Genomic DNA, 18059 nt, shown 5'->3' on the forward strand with positions numbered 1-18059 from the left:
TTCCCTCGTTCCTCTGCCCTTATCTCATGGTTGTACCAGGTGAGTTAGGGCACAGGATACTAACCCTCCCAAATTATCCTGGAGTCATCAGAAATTTAGGGTTAATCTCCTGGACACAGCTGCAAACAAACTGGGGAAATGTCATTTAATTTTTTTTTCATTTACTTTGAGTACTTATGTTTGTGAAGGTTCCATTAGAGATGGAAAGGAGGGGTGGGGAAAAGACTGTTGACTGGATGGGAGGTCATTTAATGAAATCTCCAGGCATATGCTCAGTTTTCATTGGTAACCCTAGCTGTGGTGGGGATAATGATCTCATTCTTGTGCCAGTACCTCTGAGGCCACTACTGCTATACTGCTTTCAGTAGTTACCCTTGCACCTCTCATTTATTATTGTGACAGGTTCTGATCTCCAATGCCAAACTTTTCAACTAGGATCATTGGATAGTGATCAGAAGCAGGCTGCACTTAGCCTCCTCTGTTCTAAGGAATAAAATATTAAGGGGTGACCTAATTGAGGGGACTAGATAGGGTAGACAGGAAAAACTTGTTTCACCTAGCTGAGAGGTCAATTACCAGGGGGCATATATTTAAGGTGATTGTAGAAGGATTAGAGGGGTCGTGAGGAAAAAACTTTTTCACTCAGATGGTGGGTGTCTGGAATTAACTACCTAAGTTGGTGGTTGAGGCTGAAAAGCTCAACTCAATTAATAGGTACCTGGATCTGCATCTGAAGTGCTGTAACTTGCAAGGCTATGGACCAGGTGCTAGAAAGTGGGATTAAAATGAATAGCTAGTTTCTTTTTTCAGCTAGTGCCGACACGATGGGCTGAATGGCCTCTTTCTGTGCCGTAACTTTTCTATGGTTCTATGAAGTTACTGAACACATTGACTGGTACCCCAGCAGAGACCAGGAATCAAATCTCATGACCTTCCTATTCTGTACTACTCAATCCAGTAACCACTAAGAAGGATCTTTAAAAAAAAAAATTTGCACTGGCAGTCCTACAGTACATATCCTCCTGTATACAGGTTTTATGTCTCTGCTGAGGAAAGATCAGAACTCAGTATGGAAATGGTTTTGTGTTTTACTTTTGGAAACCATCCCCGACATGTCCTAGTCATACAGCCATTCGATATTTATTTTGGGCTCTAAATACTTTTGGGCCAAATCATAGTTATGGTTTGCATGTTGCAAAATGGCACCAGCAAGTCTGTTGCCAAAACGTTCCAATACTTGGGAATCGTGCCTAGTGGCACCAGGTAGTTTAGTTTTGTGTAAACTACTGGCTGTTACTGTGAATGCCAGCTTCCTTTTCCTGCATTTTGAACTATCCAAACACTTTAAAGCACACTTGCTAATCTCCCATGGCTTGGCTGAGGGGAGTCAAAGTGCATGCTACTGCCAATGGTTCTTGGGTGGGAAAGTAATACCTATCTTCACAGAGAATTTAGAAACTTGTAGGATATCTCAAGGCAGTCAAATAAGCCTTTTTGATTAATACCTAGAAAGTAAATGAACTATTATTTCCTTTCCACAGCAGGTAGCTACACAAATTTAGTTCTCTTCACTTACCACAGTTGAATAAATGAATGCTGTCATGCAATATTGGGAAAGCACTCTTCATCTTTTATTTTCTATCTATTTAGCAGTTGAGTTATTATAGGGGTGGTGCAGTGGTTAACGCTACCACCTCATAGCTCCAGGGATCCGGGTTCAGTCCTGACCTCTGGTGTCTCTGTGGAGTTTGCACATTCTCCCTATGTCTGCGTGGGTTTCCGCTGGGTGCTCCGGTTTCCTCCCACTGCCCATAGACGTGTTGGTTAGGTGGATTGGCGGCGGTTAAATTGCCCCTTAATGTGTGTGTGGGAGTGTGCGCCCTGTGATGGACTGGCGTCCTGTCCTGGGTATAACCCGCCTTGCGCCCATTGTCTGTCGGGTTAGGCTCCGACTCCCCATGACCTTGAATTGGATAAGGTGGTTCTGGAAAAGTGAGTGAGTTATTATAGTGAAGGCCAAAAAATGTATAAAGTTTTAAAGATCAAAATTAATTAGTGTTCTTCCTGTAGCAAATCTCTGTATTTGGTATTACCAAAGATGTTGCAAAGATGATTTTAATCTGGAACCTCCCCCCCCACCAATCTTGGATAATGGTACATTTCTTTCAGAATTTGCTACTGTTTGTGAACCACTATTTTCCTGATTGTTTTTTGAGCTCTGAAAGGAATGGAGCTGATCAAACTATTTATAGTACTTTACAGAGTATGCAGACCTTCCCTATTATGCAGTTTTCTGTTCAGCTGCATTACTATACTTGATATTTTGTTAGCTTGAAAGTTTAGCAACAAGAATATTTGAAAGTATGGTACATTATGACTGATAAAACATATAATCTATATATTAACTGTCAACTTTTCCATTATAAATTCCTTTGCCCACATTTATAATGGAAACTGCCTCTATAATTTTGTTATGTTGTAATTACAGCCTCCTGCTAGTGGTGGCATAGTATTTGTTGAGTCTTCCAGTTTCAATGCCTGAGAGATAGAGAAACTCCTTCACTCTGAACTGCTTTCCAAGTTGCTGTACATTTATATATACATTTACTCTATATAACAAGATCAAAATGTACTTTAATTGGCTTAAAGCATGACTTTAAAGTGGAGACTGATTTATGTCTGAGCACCCTGGTTTAATTAACTCCAACCCTCTAACCCACTGACTCTGTCCACAATATTCCAGGCAATGAGTTAGTATTTTACTTATTTCTTCTCTGCGCCCTCTCTTGAATGAGTCTTGGTGGCTATTCTAACATATGTAGGCTGGGCATCATAGGGCTTAAACTAGTGTTTCAGACTGCTGTTTCTTCCTCTCCTACACCATTAACATACATTCAAATTAGGAGCAGGACTAGGCCATTTAGCCCCTTGAGCCTGCGCTGCCGTTCAATAAGATCATGGCTGATCTGAGTGTGGCCTCAACTCCATATTCCACCTACCCTCGACAACCATTGACTCCCTTGTGAGTCAAGAATATATCTACCTCTGCCTTAAAAATATTCATTGGCTCTGCCTCCGCCATTCTTTGTGGAAGAAAGAGAAAGATTCAAGACCCTCTGCAAGAAATAAATTCTTCTCATCTCCACCTTAAATGAGAGACCCCTTATTTTTAAACTCTGCTGCCTAGTTCTAATCTCTCCCAGAAGCGGAAACATCCTTTCAGCATGCACCCTGTCAAGTCTCCTCAGGATCTTATGTTTCAATAAGATCGCCTCTCAATCTTCTAATCCAGTGGGCACGGGCCCAGCCTGTCCAACCTTTCCTCATAAAGCAATATCCCCCCTCACAGAGATCAGTTGAGTGAACCTTCTCTGAACTGCTAATGCATTTATATTCTTTCTTAAATTAGGAGACCAAAACTTTTCACAATACTCAAGATGTGGTCTCACCAACAACTGTAGCAGAAGATCCCGACTTTTTACATAACATTCCCCTTGCAATAAACAACATTCTGTTTACCTTCCTAATCACTTTCTACACCTGCGTATTAATTTTTCTTGATTCATGTACCATGATACCCAGATCCCCTTGTACCTCAGAGTTCTGCAATCTTGCTCCATTTAAATAGTATGCTGCTTTTCTTTTCCTGTCAGAGTTCATATTTTCCCATATTATACTCCATCTGGTAAATTACTGCCCACTCACTTAACCTATGTCCCTTTGCAGATTCCTTGGAGGTATCTTTGAGTCATGTGCTGACAGGGTTGAGAAATGCTGTAGTTGTTAATTGCATTCTATGTACGGTATAGATGACTACATGCAGAGGCAGGGCATATTCTAAATGACATGCTTTTTAAAGAACCAATGTTGGAATGCATTGTGAGGCTTAAGGTTTCCTGAAGTGTTAGGACTTTTTTGGAAATGACTTGCTAAGTAAGGATGCCAGGGAGACAGTGGGAAGGATAGCGTCAGAGGGACCAAGTTAGTTTTGTTTTGGCTAAAGGAGCAATTGAGGAGTATGTGGGAGTTCTGTTTCTTTTGTTTTGGAATTGATTGGATCATGGTGGCATTTCCTATTCATTGTGTTTCTATAATCATAAGATTAGATAGATTGTAGAGCTTAATTGGGGCCGAGCAGGAGAAACTTGAACACTTAACTATGGTTGAATGAATCACCACTTCTCCACCACTCGGCCAACTACGTACAGTCCATATATTGGACCTGGGTCTTGCCTGTTCATTTACTCAATTCACACACCACTTTATGTACTTAACTCCCACTGAGTCAATAAAATGTCCAAAGTAATTTGCAAGGTAAATAACCTCACGGCTAGCTGTTAGGTCAACCTTGAGCAATGTACATATCCATGTTAACAATAATAAACTTAACTCAACAAAGTGCAATCATAGAGACACATTTGTCACCAATGTCACAAACATTATGAAAGTGTAAGATTTTCTCAGTGCATCCATTTAGACTAGAAAAGCAACCCACTGTGCCATTAGTTAGATTTTTTTCAAGCTTGGGTTGTATTTTGATTCTCAAAGCCTTTACATTAGAAGAAATCTTGTGTGATGCATCAGAAGTAACGGACAGCATTTTAGTAGTGCCAAACTGAGAGCTGTAAGGGCACTGAGTCCTGACAATCTGGCCCTTTGGGCCAATTAACACAGTCTCCTCTCTTTCTATTCCTTCCTCACTTTTTTTCTTGAATTCAATGGGCTTGAAGGTTTGGGAATAATCATTTAGGGAAAATTCCAAAATTTGAGTACTAAAATCTGTTGGTAACTTCAGCCTGGCATATGCATTTAGATAGGAATTTTGAAAGTTTGGATGGGACTCATGGGACACCATGTGCTCCCCAATAACAAACTGTATTAAGCTGCATAGGTTGAAGTGAGTAGATTCATACACCATGTTGGTATCAAAAATACCCAGTAATAACATTATACATTAGCTAGGTTGACACAGGTGCAGCACTAAGGGAGTACTGCCCCCGTTGGAGGTGCTGCCTTTCAGATGAGATATTAAGCTGATGTTAAACACTAGTCTGCCCCTCAGCTGGATATGAAAGATGGAACTATTTGAAGGAGGACTGGTGAGTTTTCCTGTTTTTCAAGGCTAATATTTATCCTTCAACCCGCAACACTAAAAACAAATTACATGATTATTTATCTAATTGCTGTTTGTGGGAGTTTACTGGGTACAAATTGACTACACTTCAGAAGTATTCCATTGGCCATGTGACATCTTGAGGATGTGGAAGGATTGCTAAGCTATCTTTTCTCGACTTGCCTGCAGCTTTTGACATAGTTGATGCACACCATCCTCCTCTAATCCCCTTCTCTGTTATTCAGTTGGGCGGGACTGAATTTACCTGGCTCTATTCTTATCTATCAGGTCATAGCCAAAGAATCACTTACAATTGCTTCTCCTCCCACTTCTGTACCATTAACTCTGGGACTGTAGAATGATTACAGCACAGAATAAGGCCATTCAACCCATCACAACGATGATGGCTCTCTGCAAGACTATTTCAGCTAGTCCCACTCCCCATCGTTTTCCCCATAACCCTGCATTTTTATTTCAGATGCTGATCCAATTCCATTTTGAAAGCAATGATTAAATGTGCATTCACCAAACTCTCAGGAAGTGCATTAATCCCCTTCTCTGTTGTTCAGTTGGGAAGTACTGAATTTACCTGGTTCTGTTCTTATCTATTAGGTCATAGCCAAAGAATCACTTACAATTGCTTCTCCTCCCACTTCTGTACCATTTACTCTGGGACTGAAGAATGATTACAGCACAGAATAAGGCCATTCAACCCATCACAACGGTACTGGCTCTCTGCAAGACTATTTCTCTGCATGTAAAAACATTTCTCATGTTGTTACTGGTTCTTTTGTCATTCACATTAAATTGGTGTCCTCTGGTTCTCGACTCTTCTGTCAATAGGAACAATTTCGCTCTCTTTACTCTGTCTAGATCCCTCATGATCTATTTTTGTCCCCCTCCTATTTCTTATCTATAAGCAGCCCTGCAAAAACACATCAGATCCCACATGTATGCTGACGATACCCAGCAATAACTTTGATTACCACCTCTCTTGCCTGCAACTCTCATCATAAACCCCCTCCCAGCCTCCCCTGAATGCCTCACTGTCACTAATTTGTCACACTGCTTGTCCGACATCCAGTACTGGTGAGTAGCAATGTCCCTCAACTAAATATTAAGAAGATTAAAACCATTGTCTTTGTGCCCCACCACATACTCCACTTCCCTAGTCACCAACTCCATCTGTCTCCCTGGCATCTCCCTTGGGATCATGTTTGACCCCTGCGATGAGCTTTACATCTGATCCATCATTTAAGCCTATTTACCTCATATAGTAATGTTGTCCAGCTTCTCTGCTTGCTCAGTTCATCTGGTACTTTCATTCATGTGTTTAACTCTAAATTTGACTATTCCAATCCACTCCTGGCCAGCCTGTTGTCTTCTACCCTCCATAAACTTGCTCATCCAAAACTCTGTTGCCTGTATCCATTCACCCATCATTTCCATGTGCACTGACCAACCTAGCTCCTAGTTGAGCATCATCTCAATTTGGCAATTCTCATCCTGGCTTTCAAATCCCTCCATGGCCCCCTCCCATCTCTGCACCTTCCTCCCTACAGCCTCACCCCCACTGCTGGTGAGACCTTTGCCCCTCCCAATTCTGGCCTTTTGCACATCCCTGATTTTAATTGCTTCACATGGCAGCTAATTTGTGTACAGCACAGTCCTACAAACAGCAAATGAGATTAATAACTATATAATGCAAGATGATAAAAGCAAAAAACTGCAGATGCTGGAAATCCAAAACAAAAATAAAAATACCTGGAAAAACTCAGATCTGGCAGCATCTGAGGAGAGGAACATAGTTAACGTTTTGAGTCCGTGTGACTCTTCAACAAAACTAAGTAAAAATAGAAGAGAGGTGAAATATAAGCTGGTTTAAGGGGCGGGGGTGGGGGGAGACAGGTCGAGCTGGATAGAGGGCCAGTGATGCAAGATGATGTTGGTTGAGGGACAAACATTGGCCACAGCACTGAGAGAGAGTCCCCCATCTCCACTTTGAGTGGTGCCAATGGGATCTTTCACATCCAACTGAACAAACAGATGGGGTTTCAGTTTAACTCACCATCCAAGAAAACGGTGTAATATTGCTTGCCCTAAATTATGCATTGCATTTCCAGTGTGAAGTTCAAGCAGATGTACTACTAGCCAAGTCAAGCTGATCTCTCTCTTAATCTCTCACTTTAAATTTGCTCCTTTTCCTGCACCTTTCTACCATGTGTTCACTGCAATCTTTGCTTTATGTAAAAAGCATATCGTTTTTTGATTCAGGTTCCTGTGGCTGCATCAGGATCCTCGTTTTGGCTGGAAGTAGTTGTCCTAGCTTCATCAGATTTTACAGTTACAGCAGTCTTTAACAATTTTCTCTTGTTCTGAGTGCTTCCTATTCTGCTACCGCTCACCCAATGGTCAGTGACCCTGATGTCTGCATTACCATACATGATCTCACTACCTGTCTGAGCAGCATTGGTCGTGTAGCCAGGGGGATTTCTCACTCCCCATCACAGATTCTGCCTGTCCTGCTGGTCAGAAAGTTCTACAAGAGCAGGTTGCTTGATGAAATGATCTGGAGACTTTTGAGCATAGTGATGGCTTTCTACACAACTGAAATCCAGCCTACTGAAACAATGTGACCTATTGTTTGCCTACAGGACCAACTAAGCACCCTGTACTTTGAGCAACAAAACTTCAAGCTAAACATCAGTCCTTTAACATAGAATACAACTCCCCTAGTAGCTCAGGAGATAAGTGCATAATCCAGCCTGAAATTTAAATGTTCTTGTTAGACCATAGCTCTGATTTTAGCGCTGCACTATCTCATGCACTGAACTTTCCTCATAATGTAAAAAATCTAATCAGGACCAACATTTAATCTTTCATTAGTTTGTCAGGAAGAAAACTAAACCTTAAGTAATACTGATAGGAACAGGAGGCCATTCAACCTCTCAAACGTGTTTCATCATTCTATTACATCATAGCTGATCTGTATCTTAACTCTACCTACCCACTTTGGTTCCATAACACTTAATACTCTTTCCTAACAAACTTCTATCTATCCCAGTTTTGAAATTTTCAATTGACTCCCAGCTAAAACAGTTTTTTGAGGAAGTGTTCCAGATTTCCACTACCCTTTGTATAAAGAAATGCTTCCTGACTTACAGCAATAGCTTGCATTTACAAAGCACCTTAACATAGTAAAACATCCCAAGGCATTTTATAGGAACATTACCAAACAAAATTTCAATGTGAGCCACATGAGATATGGGGAGAGGAAACCAAAAATGTGCTTAAAGGGAGGTAGGCTTTAAGAAGCATCTTAAAGGAGGTGGACGGTTTAGGGAGAGAACTCCAGAGTTTAGGGCCCAGGCAGCTGAAGGCACGGCCTGCTGGTATGCACAAGAGGCCAATATTGGAGGTGCATAGGGTTGGAGGAGGTTAGAGATTGGGAGAGGCAAGGCCTGGGAGGGATTTGTAAATAAGGATAAGATTGGAGGTGTTGCTGGACAGGGAGCAAATGTAGATCAGTGAACTTGGGTTTGATAGATGAACAGAACCATTTGCACATTAAGGATATGGGCAGCAGAGTTTTAGATGAATTCAAGTTATTAGATGCAAGATAGGTAGCTAGCCAGGAGAGGTTTGGAATAGTCAAGGTTTAGAAGTAGTAAAGTGAGGGTTTCAGCAGCAGATGAGCAGAGGCAGAGAATATTTATAATGCTCAAAAGTGGAAAATGTAATCTCGTACATTTTCTTTAAGGCTCAGGTGATGATAAAGATGGAAGTGGATGATATTGGTGATGGAGCAGTCTTTAATTTTAAGCTTGTGTCCCCTTGTTCTGGTGGTCTCAAACATTCAAAATTAAATGCAACTTAATTTAAGTAGTTACCTAAATCATCATCAAGCTCACCCAAATTTTCTACTGGGTTAATGTTCCTTGCAGAAAAATGCAGCATGTAAGTGAGCTATGCACTTCGGAGGGCCCAATTCAGTTTTAGAGCAATTGGCTTATGGACTAGAAGCAAAAGAATCACCTTGGGTTCCTGAAGATCATCACTGCCAAAAACCATTACTGCATGTGTGGACACATGGGGAGAGTATGGCAACAACTCAGTTGCAGATGAATCCTTGTGGCTGAATAGCCAGTCATAGTCAAAGCTCTCAGATGAATAATTGTCATGCAGGTGCATTCCTTGAAGGACTTATTGCTGTGGAACTGGAGTTTACAAAGGGTTAGCATGCACAAGAGAGGGAGGGGAGAATAGTGCCAAAGTGAGGAGGTGACATCAGTGATGTGAAGCTTTGCATTTTAAACACTTACATTTTGCAGCTTGCTCCTGGGTTTGAGTATCTGATTAGCCATTATGTTCACTATTGACCATTGGAGCTGATGCCTTTTAAATAGCTGATGACAGCAGCATTATAGGTAATTATAAATTATAAATAATATATCAATATCCAGAAAATAGTTGAAGAGGAATTTGATGGGACAGAGTAAGAAAGCTTGACTTTGCCTCTGGCCTGGTGTGTGTTGTGTTCAAAGAAGGAACAGAACAAAATAATAAGTGGGAACTGATTACTCATTGAGAATATTTCTTTTCTCCCCATGCCCCATTCAGGTTCATTAACAGAATGTTACGATGAGCTTGGTAACCGGTACCAGCTTCCCGTTTATTGCCTAGCACCGCCTCTAAACCTCATCACCGAGAAATGCGACGAGGAAATGGCTGACATACCCGACCCTCCAGCAAACGCCAAGCGAGAATTCCAGCTCAAGGTGCGCTTGTCCACTGGGAAGGACGTCAAACTGAACGCCAGCATGGCAGACACAATCGGGCAGCTGAAGAGGCAGCTGCACACGGAAGAGGGTATTGAACCCTCACGGCAGCGCTGGTTCTTCTCGGGGAGACTACTCACTGATAAAATGAGACTGCAGGAAACGAAAATTCAGAAAGACTTTGTCGTGCAAGTTATAGTCAATGAGGTAGCTGCTATTTACTGAGCCACCTGGCAAAAATATATCAATATGCAAGACACATGACTATGTATCTTATATAAGAAAAACTGAAGGGCTCTGGAACATGGTCAGTGTAAGGAGGGACTTGGAGTTGGAGTGCACTGGAATATGTACAATGGCCTGTTCTGGCCATTGTCAGTTGGACAGTCAAATTTAGTTTGAGGCCAAAAACAAGAATCATATTTAATTTACATCTGGCAGTCTTGTTATTGCTGCCTTTGGCCAGCCAATGGATATTTTTGACTGTAAATGAAGGTGATTTCTGTTGCTCTCCTGTCCCCATCCTCTCGCTCTCCTGTCCCCATCCTCTCGCTCTCCTGTCCCCATCCTCTCGCTCTCCTGTCCCCATCCTCTCGCTCTCCTGTCCCCATCCTCTCGCTCTCCTGTCCCCATCCTCTCGCTCTCCTGTCCCCATCCTCTCGCTCTCCTGTCCCCATCCTCTCGCTCTCCTGTCCCCATCCTCTCGCTCTCCTGTCCCCATCCTCTCGCTCTCCTGTCCCCATCCTCTCGCTCTCCTGTCCCCATCCTCTCGCTCTCCTGTCCCCATCCTCTCGCTCTCCTGTCCCCATCCTCTCGCTCTCCTGTCCCCATCCTCTCGCTCTCCTGTCCCCATCCTCTCGCTCTCCTGTCCCCATCCTCTCGCTCTCCTGTCCCCATCCTCTCGCTCTCCTGTCCCCATTCTCTCGCTCTCCTGCTTTTGTCTCTCTAATCTGTCTGTCTGTCTCTCTCTGTCTCTTCTTCCACCTCTTTCCATTTCCTACCATCTCAAAAAAATTGATTGAATAGCCATCTCACTGTGGTCCTGTCAACCTGGGTACTTTGCAGTGAAAATCTTTTAAAGGTTGCTCTATAGTAGCAGTTTGAGGCTTTATATAGAAAAGTGTACTGCAAATGTTTTACAATGGCTTTAATCGTGCAGTGGTTGATCACTTGTTTTTTTGCTGTAGGCCTGTAAGGACCCAGCTAAGCACCAAAAATTTGCTGTTGTGTGTTTATGTATAATTACACCAATTGAAGTCTCAATGTAACTCTGTGCTTCCATTTTTTTTTAAATAGGCAAAAGACTGGTATGAATTTGTAAAAAAAAAAAATGATGCTGGAAGTATGTAAGCAAACTACCTCTGCCTCTATACAGAGAAAAGGCAGGCTAATATTTTGGGTGTTAGATACCTTATTGAAATTGGAGCATGCAAAGGCCTCTTAACAGGAACTTAAAGCTTTTATTTGAAGATGTTTGCAATGGAGTCTCATGAACAAATGCATATGTTCGCATTTTAATTTACATTATATGTGTAAATACTAACAGAGCTGTTGTCTTATTAGGTAAATTTCAAAGCACGGCAGAATCTGATAACAGCACTTTCTAAACCTCTGTCCATAAAGTTCCAATGGGGAAACACAGCGTGTGATGAATATAAGCACAAATGGAACGTGAGTTTGCCTGTGCTTAATGGACAGGACTGCTACATGTCACTCTTGAACTTTAGTTTGAATGTGCCTTGTGTATGAGACCAAAAGAAATGGAGGAAGTTGGAGAATGATGGGTTGGAGGCAAGTTTTGTTTATGCTGACTATCCAAAGAAGCTGGTCATGCTTTCATTTCTTGGCCTCATTCCCTTTCCTTTACGCTATCCATAGTACTTATTTTTCAATTCAGATCAACAGTCTAAAATGAGATAGTCATTTGGTGGTACTCAAAATGAGATGTATTAATTTATATTTTTGCTTCTCACATGCTGACTACCATTTCCTGAGACCCCCTCCAATTTTGGCTGAATGCCTTGGTGAGGTGTGTGTGATTTGACGTGAGCTGCATTGACTTCAGGTGGTTTTGTGAGCAAGAAAACTGTGCTGTGGGACTCAAATGTGCAAACGAGATTTGAGACTTCATTCCTAGTCAACTGTTGTATGCTCATTCTGTTGCAGTGGTAAGGGTTTCTGCACTTGGCCTCTAGGTTTATCTAGGTTACTGAGAGGCTGCTGCTTGTGTAGACATGGGATGAAGTGAGAACCTGACTCAGTGGATCTCAGTCACAGGGCAATGTGAATAACTCCATCCAGGCACTCTCAAAGACTGGCTTATTGGTTGAACTACCTACAGATTGCTTCCCTGTCCGTATGTCCCACTGTGTCTCCATCTTCAGGGGTGAAAGGAACTGGGAATTGAAGAAAATGTAAATTTTATTTTGAGAGGAATTATTGAACTATGAACCATTGAACACGGGTGTTATCATGGATGACTCACAGGTGCTGCTTTTGTTTTTGCAATGCTGTTTTCCCAACATGAATTGATCAGTGCCAGCCTAAACTGAGGGAAAGAGGGGTGTCCCTTTTAAAGATCTGAGCAAGACTTAAACAGTGCAGAGTAAAGATATTGAATTGGATTGAACGTGGGGGGAGGAGTATGCTTCAGTTTCAGTACTGAGCGAGGACATCATGCAGACTGGCTGCCCCTCTCCAGCATAATTGTGTATCCTGTAAGGAGAAAGAGACGGCATTGATTGAGAGAATAGTGCCTTTTTTTTTTGTAGGAAGGGACCATTTTCTTAAAAAAAAAAAGTGTAAGCCAAACCAAACAGTTTAGGTTAGGCAGGAGTGGGAGGCCCAGAACCATCTCACTTGTCTGCTTCCAGAATCTCGACTTGATAACTGTGCAGGTACACAGCAGCTGGCTTGTGGAGAAAAATGGGAGTAGATGGTAGAGTGGAAAAAAATCTCGATGTTGGGATTTGGGTTCATTGTTAGGAACAATACTCCACATCAATAGGGCAGTTGTTTAGTCCCAATATGAAATCTTCCATTCTCTGTCGTTGACACCCATTTAAAAAAGATACTATTTTTAGCTGTTTTCTGGCAGACAATATAATCAGAGGGGACTGTCACAATTTTTGCGTGCACCCCAGTATAAGGTGAAAAAATGTAAATCCTTATTGACCAGATTGAAATGATCTTGTCTTAGGTATTTGTTTATTGTTTGATTTTGTACTGCAAACAAATAAATCCTGCTCTCACTGGTATATGGGCGTTGCTGGCTGGGCCAGCATTTATTGTCCATCCCTAATTGTCCTTGAGAAGGTGGTGGTGAGCCCCTTTCTTGAACCGCTGCAGTCCCTTTGGTATAGGTACACCCACAGTGCTGTTAGGAAGGGAGTTCCAAGATTTTGACCTAGTGACAATGAAGGAACGGCGATATATTTCCAAGTCAGGATGGTGCTTGGATTAGTACTTGGGACTATGATGTTATTGCTATTACAGAGACTTTGTAAAAGGATGGACAGGATTGGCAGATAAATGTTCCAGGATTTAGATGTTTCAGGCAGGATAGAGAGTGATGTAGAAGAGGTAGGGGAGTTGCACTGCTGGTTAAGGGGAATATCACAGCTGTACGACAAGAGGACACCTCGGTGGGCTCATGCAGCAAGGCAATATGGATAGAGCTCCGGAATAGGAAGGGTGCAGTCACAATGTTGGGGCTTTACTATAGGGCCCCCATCTGCTGGCGGGTCATTGAGGAACAGTTATGTAGGCAGATTTTGGAAAGATGTAAAAGCAATAGAGTTGTTGTGGTGGGTGATTTTAACTTTCCCTATATTGACTGGGAATCACTTAGTGCTAGGGGTTTGGATGGTGCAGAATTTGTAAAGTGCATCCAAGAGGGCTTCCTGAGACAATATATAGATAGTCCAACTAGGGAAGGGGCAATACTGGACCTGGTATTAGGGAATGAATCTGGCCAGGTGGTCGAAGTTTCAGAAGGGGAGAATTTTGGGAAAAGTGACCATAATTCAGTAAGTTTCAAGATACTGGTGGATAAGGATAACAGGAGTTCTCGGGTTAAGGTGCTTAATTGGGGGAAGGCTAATTATAACAAAATTAGGCAGGAACTGAGGAATCTAGACTGGAGGCGGATGTTTGAGGGCAAATCAACAACTGACATGTGGGAGGCTTTCAAACATCAGTTGATAAGAATTCAGGACCGGCATGTTCCTGCTAGGATGAAGGATAAGTATGTCAAGTTTCAGGAACCTTGGATAACAAAGGATATTGTGAGATTAGTCAAAAAGAAAAGGGAAGCATTCGTAAGGGCTAGAAGGCTGGGAACAGATGAAGCCCGTGGAGAATATAAAGAAAGTAGGAAGAAATTTAACCAAGAAGTCAGGAGGGCTAAAAGAGGTCATGAAAAGTCACTGGCAACCAGGATTACGGAAAATCCTAAGGCCTTTTATACATATGTAAAAAGCAAGAGGCTACCCAGGGAAAGGGTAGGCCCACTCAGAGGTGGGAATCTGTGTGTGTAGCTAGAAGAAATAGGAGAGATACTAAATGAATACTTCTCATCAGTATTCACCAAAGAGAAGGATTTAGCAGTTGATTTGTCTAGAGCAGAGTATTTAGCCTGGATCATGTTGAGATCAAAAAAGAGATGTTAGGTGTCTTGAAGAATATTAAGGTGGATAAGTCCCCAGGGCCAGATGGGATTTATCCCAGAGTACTGAGGGAGGCAAGGGATTGCTGGGGCCTTGACAGAAATCCTTGTATCCTCACTGGCTACGGGTGAGGTCCCAGAGGACTGGAGAATGGCCAATGTTGTTTCATTGTTTAAGAAGGGTAGCAGGAATAATCCAGGAAACTACAGGCCGGTGAGCCTTACATCAGTGGTAGGGAAATTATTGGAGAAGATTCTTCGTGACAGGATTTACTACCATTTGGAAGCAAATGGGCATATTAGTGAGAGGCAGCATGATTTTGTGAAGGGGAGGTCGTGTCTCACTAACTTGATCGAGTTTTTCAAGGAAGTGACAAAGATGATCGACGATGGAAGGGCAGTGGATGTTATCTACATGGATTTCAGTAAGGCCTTTGACAAGGTCCCTCATGGCAGACTGGTACAGAAGATAAGTCGCACGGGATCAGAGGTGAGCTGGCAAGATGGATACAGAATTGGCTTGGTCATCGAAGACAGAGGGTAGCAGTGGAAGGGTGCTTTTCTGAATGGAGAGCTGTGACTAGTGGAGTTCTGCAGGTATCAGTGCTGGGACCTTTGCTGTTCGTAGTATACATAAATGTTTTGGAGGAAAATGTAACTGGGCTAATTAGTAATTTTGCAGATGCCACTAAGGTTGGAGGAGTTGCAGGTAGTGAAGAGGATTGTCAAAGGATACAACAGGATATAGATTTGTTGGAGACTTGGGCGGAGAAATGGAAGATGGAGTTTAATCTGGACAAATGCGAGGTAATGCATTTTGGAAGGTCTAACACAGGCAGGAATTATACAGTAAATGGCAAAACCCTTAAGTGCATTGATGGGCAGAGGGATCAGGGTGTACAGGTCCACAGGTCACAAAGTGGCAATGCAGGTGGATTGGTAGTCAGGAAGGCATATGGCATGTTTGCCTTCATTGGCAGGGGTATTGAGTATAAAAGCTGGGAAGTCATACTGCAGCTGTATTTGGTTAGGCCACACTTGGAATATTGCGTGCAATTCTGGTCGCCACATTACCAGAAAGATATGGAGGCGTTGGAGAGGGTGCAGAGGAGGTTTACCAGGATGTTGCCTGCTCTGGAGGTTATTAGCTATGAGGAGAGGTTGGAGAAACTCTGAATGTTCTCACTAGAGCAACGGAGATTGAGGGGCGACTTGATAGAAGTTTACAAAATTATGAGTGGCATGGACAGAGTAGATAGTCAGAAACTTTTTCCCAGGGTGGAAGAATCAATTACTAGGGGACATAGATTTAAGGTGAGAGGAGAAAACTATAGAGGAGATGTGCGGGGCAAGTTTTTTACGCAGCGGATAGTGAATGTCTGGAATTCGCTGCCAGAGGAGGTGGTGGAAGCAGGTACGATAGGTGTTTAAGAGGCAGGTTGACAAATACATGAATAAGATGGAAGTAGAGGGATACGGACCCTGGAAGTGCAAAATGTTTTCGTTGACAGGCAATGTGATCAGTGCAGGCTTGGAGGGCTGAAGGGCCTGTTCCTGTGCTGTACTTGTCTTTGTTCTTTGAGTGGCTTGGAGGGGAACTTCCAGGTGGTGGTGTTCCAGACAGACTTCCTCAGGGTATACAAAAAATAGTGGAAATACTCAGCAGGCCTGGCAGCTTCCATGGAGAGAGAAACAGACAAAGAAACAGATTAATGACTCTTTGTTACAGCTGAGTACATGCAGATTTGACAGTTTTAAAGCTAAGGCAGGGAGAGGGGAGGATAGAACAAAAACAATCCGTGATAGGGTGGAGACCAAGAGAAATGACGAGGGATGATGGTGCAAGGCTAAAAGAGATGGCAAAGAAACAAAAAGATGCACCTTTTGAAGGAGGTGCCTTGCTTAAAAGCTGTGACATTCCTTAAAAGCTCCAACTTCTAATGAAAGGTCATCACCCAGAAACATTCCTCCTTTCTTCATGGGTGCTGCCAGACCTGCTGAGTATTTCCAAAATTTGTTTCCCCCTCATATTTCCAGCATCTGCAGTATTTGCCTCTTCCTCAACATGTGTGCGTTTGTTGGATTGAGAGGTTTTGAATTGGGGTTGGAAGCTTATCTAAATCCTAGCTTCTCCACCGCCCCTGCAGTGTGGGACCCAGCCATTAAAAGACAACTTGATTTCCTGATGTTTGCTTGCTTTGAGAGTGGTGGGATGCTGGGGTCAGGGCTGTGAAAGAAGTGGAAAACAGCAGCGTTGTTGGGTTGTGGGGCCACAGTGGTCAGTTTCTTTTTTCCTTTCACCAAGGAAAATCAGGGCTGGTGTGTGTTGAACACAGTGTATACTTAGAGAAATTGGCTCAGTAGTGATGCCTGTCACTGAAACATAGCCACTTGGATAATGGTGGGCAACACAACTCGATCCTAATACCTTTGGGAGAAGGGGTGAGAAATCTGATGTTTGGCATCTAATGCCTTATGGGTGTTTCATGAGGGTGTGCCCAGTTTGTCATTAATACTGCAAAATGATGTACTGAGTTGTGCTTTGATACTGCAGTTCTGTCTTCCTATTACTGGAAGTCCTTTCTATTGAGCAGCAATGAGAGAGCATCATCACCCAGTGGTAGAAACCTGTAACTTCAGTTGTTTTCATACCAGGTTCCCCAGTGTCAGTGCGGCCAGTTCCTGGAATGTCACAGGTTGCTAACCCACTTTAAACATAACTGGATTTCTAATTTCTTTGTTTTTGAGCTACCCAGTAGATGTGACCTCATATACCCAGGGATGAGGCTGATCCCATGGAGGAATTCCCTCTGCCCTGGTCTCCCTACCACCCAGTTGTGGGGGTGTACCTGGCATATAGGTGGAAATGGGGGCCCAACTGGTGTGACAAGGCTCTGAACCCCAATAAATGACTGCTCAGTTATGTTTTGTTACCCTTGCTAAGGGTGATCAATTTGGCTACATAAAATTAATCAGCATATGGTGTTGGATACTAAATACTTGGGTGGGCCAGTGCTACTTGTTGTGTTGCCCTTTCCCCCTGCTGTGGCATGACATGGCACTGGGTGCCTGCTTGCCTGTGGTGATGACTCCTCTTTCTCCAGCCCCAGCAACTAGCAACTTGCCCTGGGTACCAAGGCAGGATTAGGAGTGGAAGTCATTAGCATGCATTTTCATCTCCAGCGAAGATGTTATCTCAAAAATTAAGTGAAATGAACAAAGCTTAAAAGGATTTTAACTGTGACTTGATTCAGAAGCAGTTCCTGCTGCTCAAGTTCACCAGAAAGATGGATGAGAGGGGTGGACAAGAGACTGGGGCAGTCTGAAGATCCAGCAGTGAATTCTGGAGCAGTGAAAGGAATCCCTTCCTCACTTCTCATTCCCTTACCCCACCCAAGAAAAATAATGGCAACAAGTTTATTAAAATAGCATCTGATTCTTTTCTCAGCTTTGCGTCCTGCCTCTGTTTTAAGGCTAGCATAGTACCTCCCAGTGGCTGCCT

General features: G+C 42.8%; 3 protein-coding genes across 3 annotated transcripts in view; 2 read left to right on the plus strand and 1 right to left on the minus strand.

The window, feature by feature from the left end:
• Positions 1 to 11159, plus strand: part of ubtd1b (ubiquitin domain containing 1b) — an 88950-nt gene extending 77791 nt beyond the window's left edge. Inside the window, exon 3 of the mRNA XM_041209350.1 lies at positions 9734 to 11159. Within this exon, the coding sequence (XP_041065284.1) occupies positions 9734 to 10116 (383 nt within the window). The 3' untranslated portion in view covers positions 10117 to 11159. The remainder of the gene's footprint in view (positions 1 to 9733) is intronic.
• Positions 1 to 18059, minus strand: part of LOC121289714 (zinc finger protein 2 homolog) — a 67111-nt gene that overhangs the window by 27997 nt on the left and 21055 nt on the right. The window lies entirely within an intron of this gene.
• Positions 11311 to 18059, plus strand: part of LOC121289715 (ankyrin repeat domain-containing protein 2-like) — a 68293-nt gene continuing 61544 nt past the window's right edge. Inside the window, exon 1 of the mRNA XM_041209348.1 lies at positions 11311 to 11562. The gene's annotated coding sequence lies outside the window, so the exon portion shown is untranslated. The remainder of the gene's footprint in view (positions 11563 to 18059) is intronic.

The sequence above is a fragment of the Carcharodon carcharias genome, chromosome 17 (genome assembly GCF_017639515.1).
Source record: "Carcharodon carcharias isolate sCarCar2 chromosome 17, sCarCar2.pri, whole genome shotgun sequence".
NCBI classification, from domain to species: Eukaryota; Metazoa; Chordata; class Chondrichthyes; order Lamniformes; family Lamnidae; genus Carcharodon; species Carcharodon carcharias.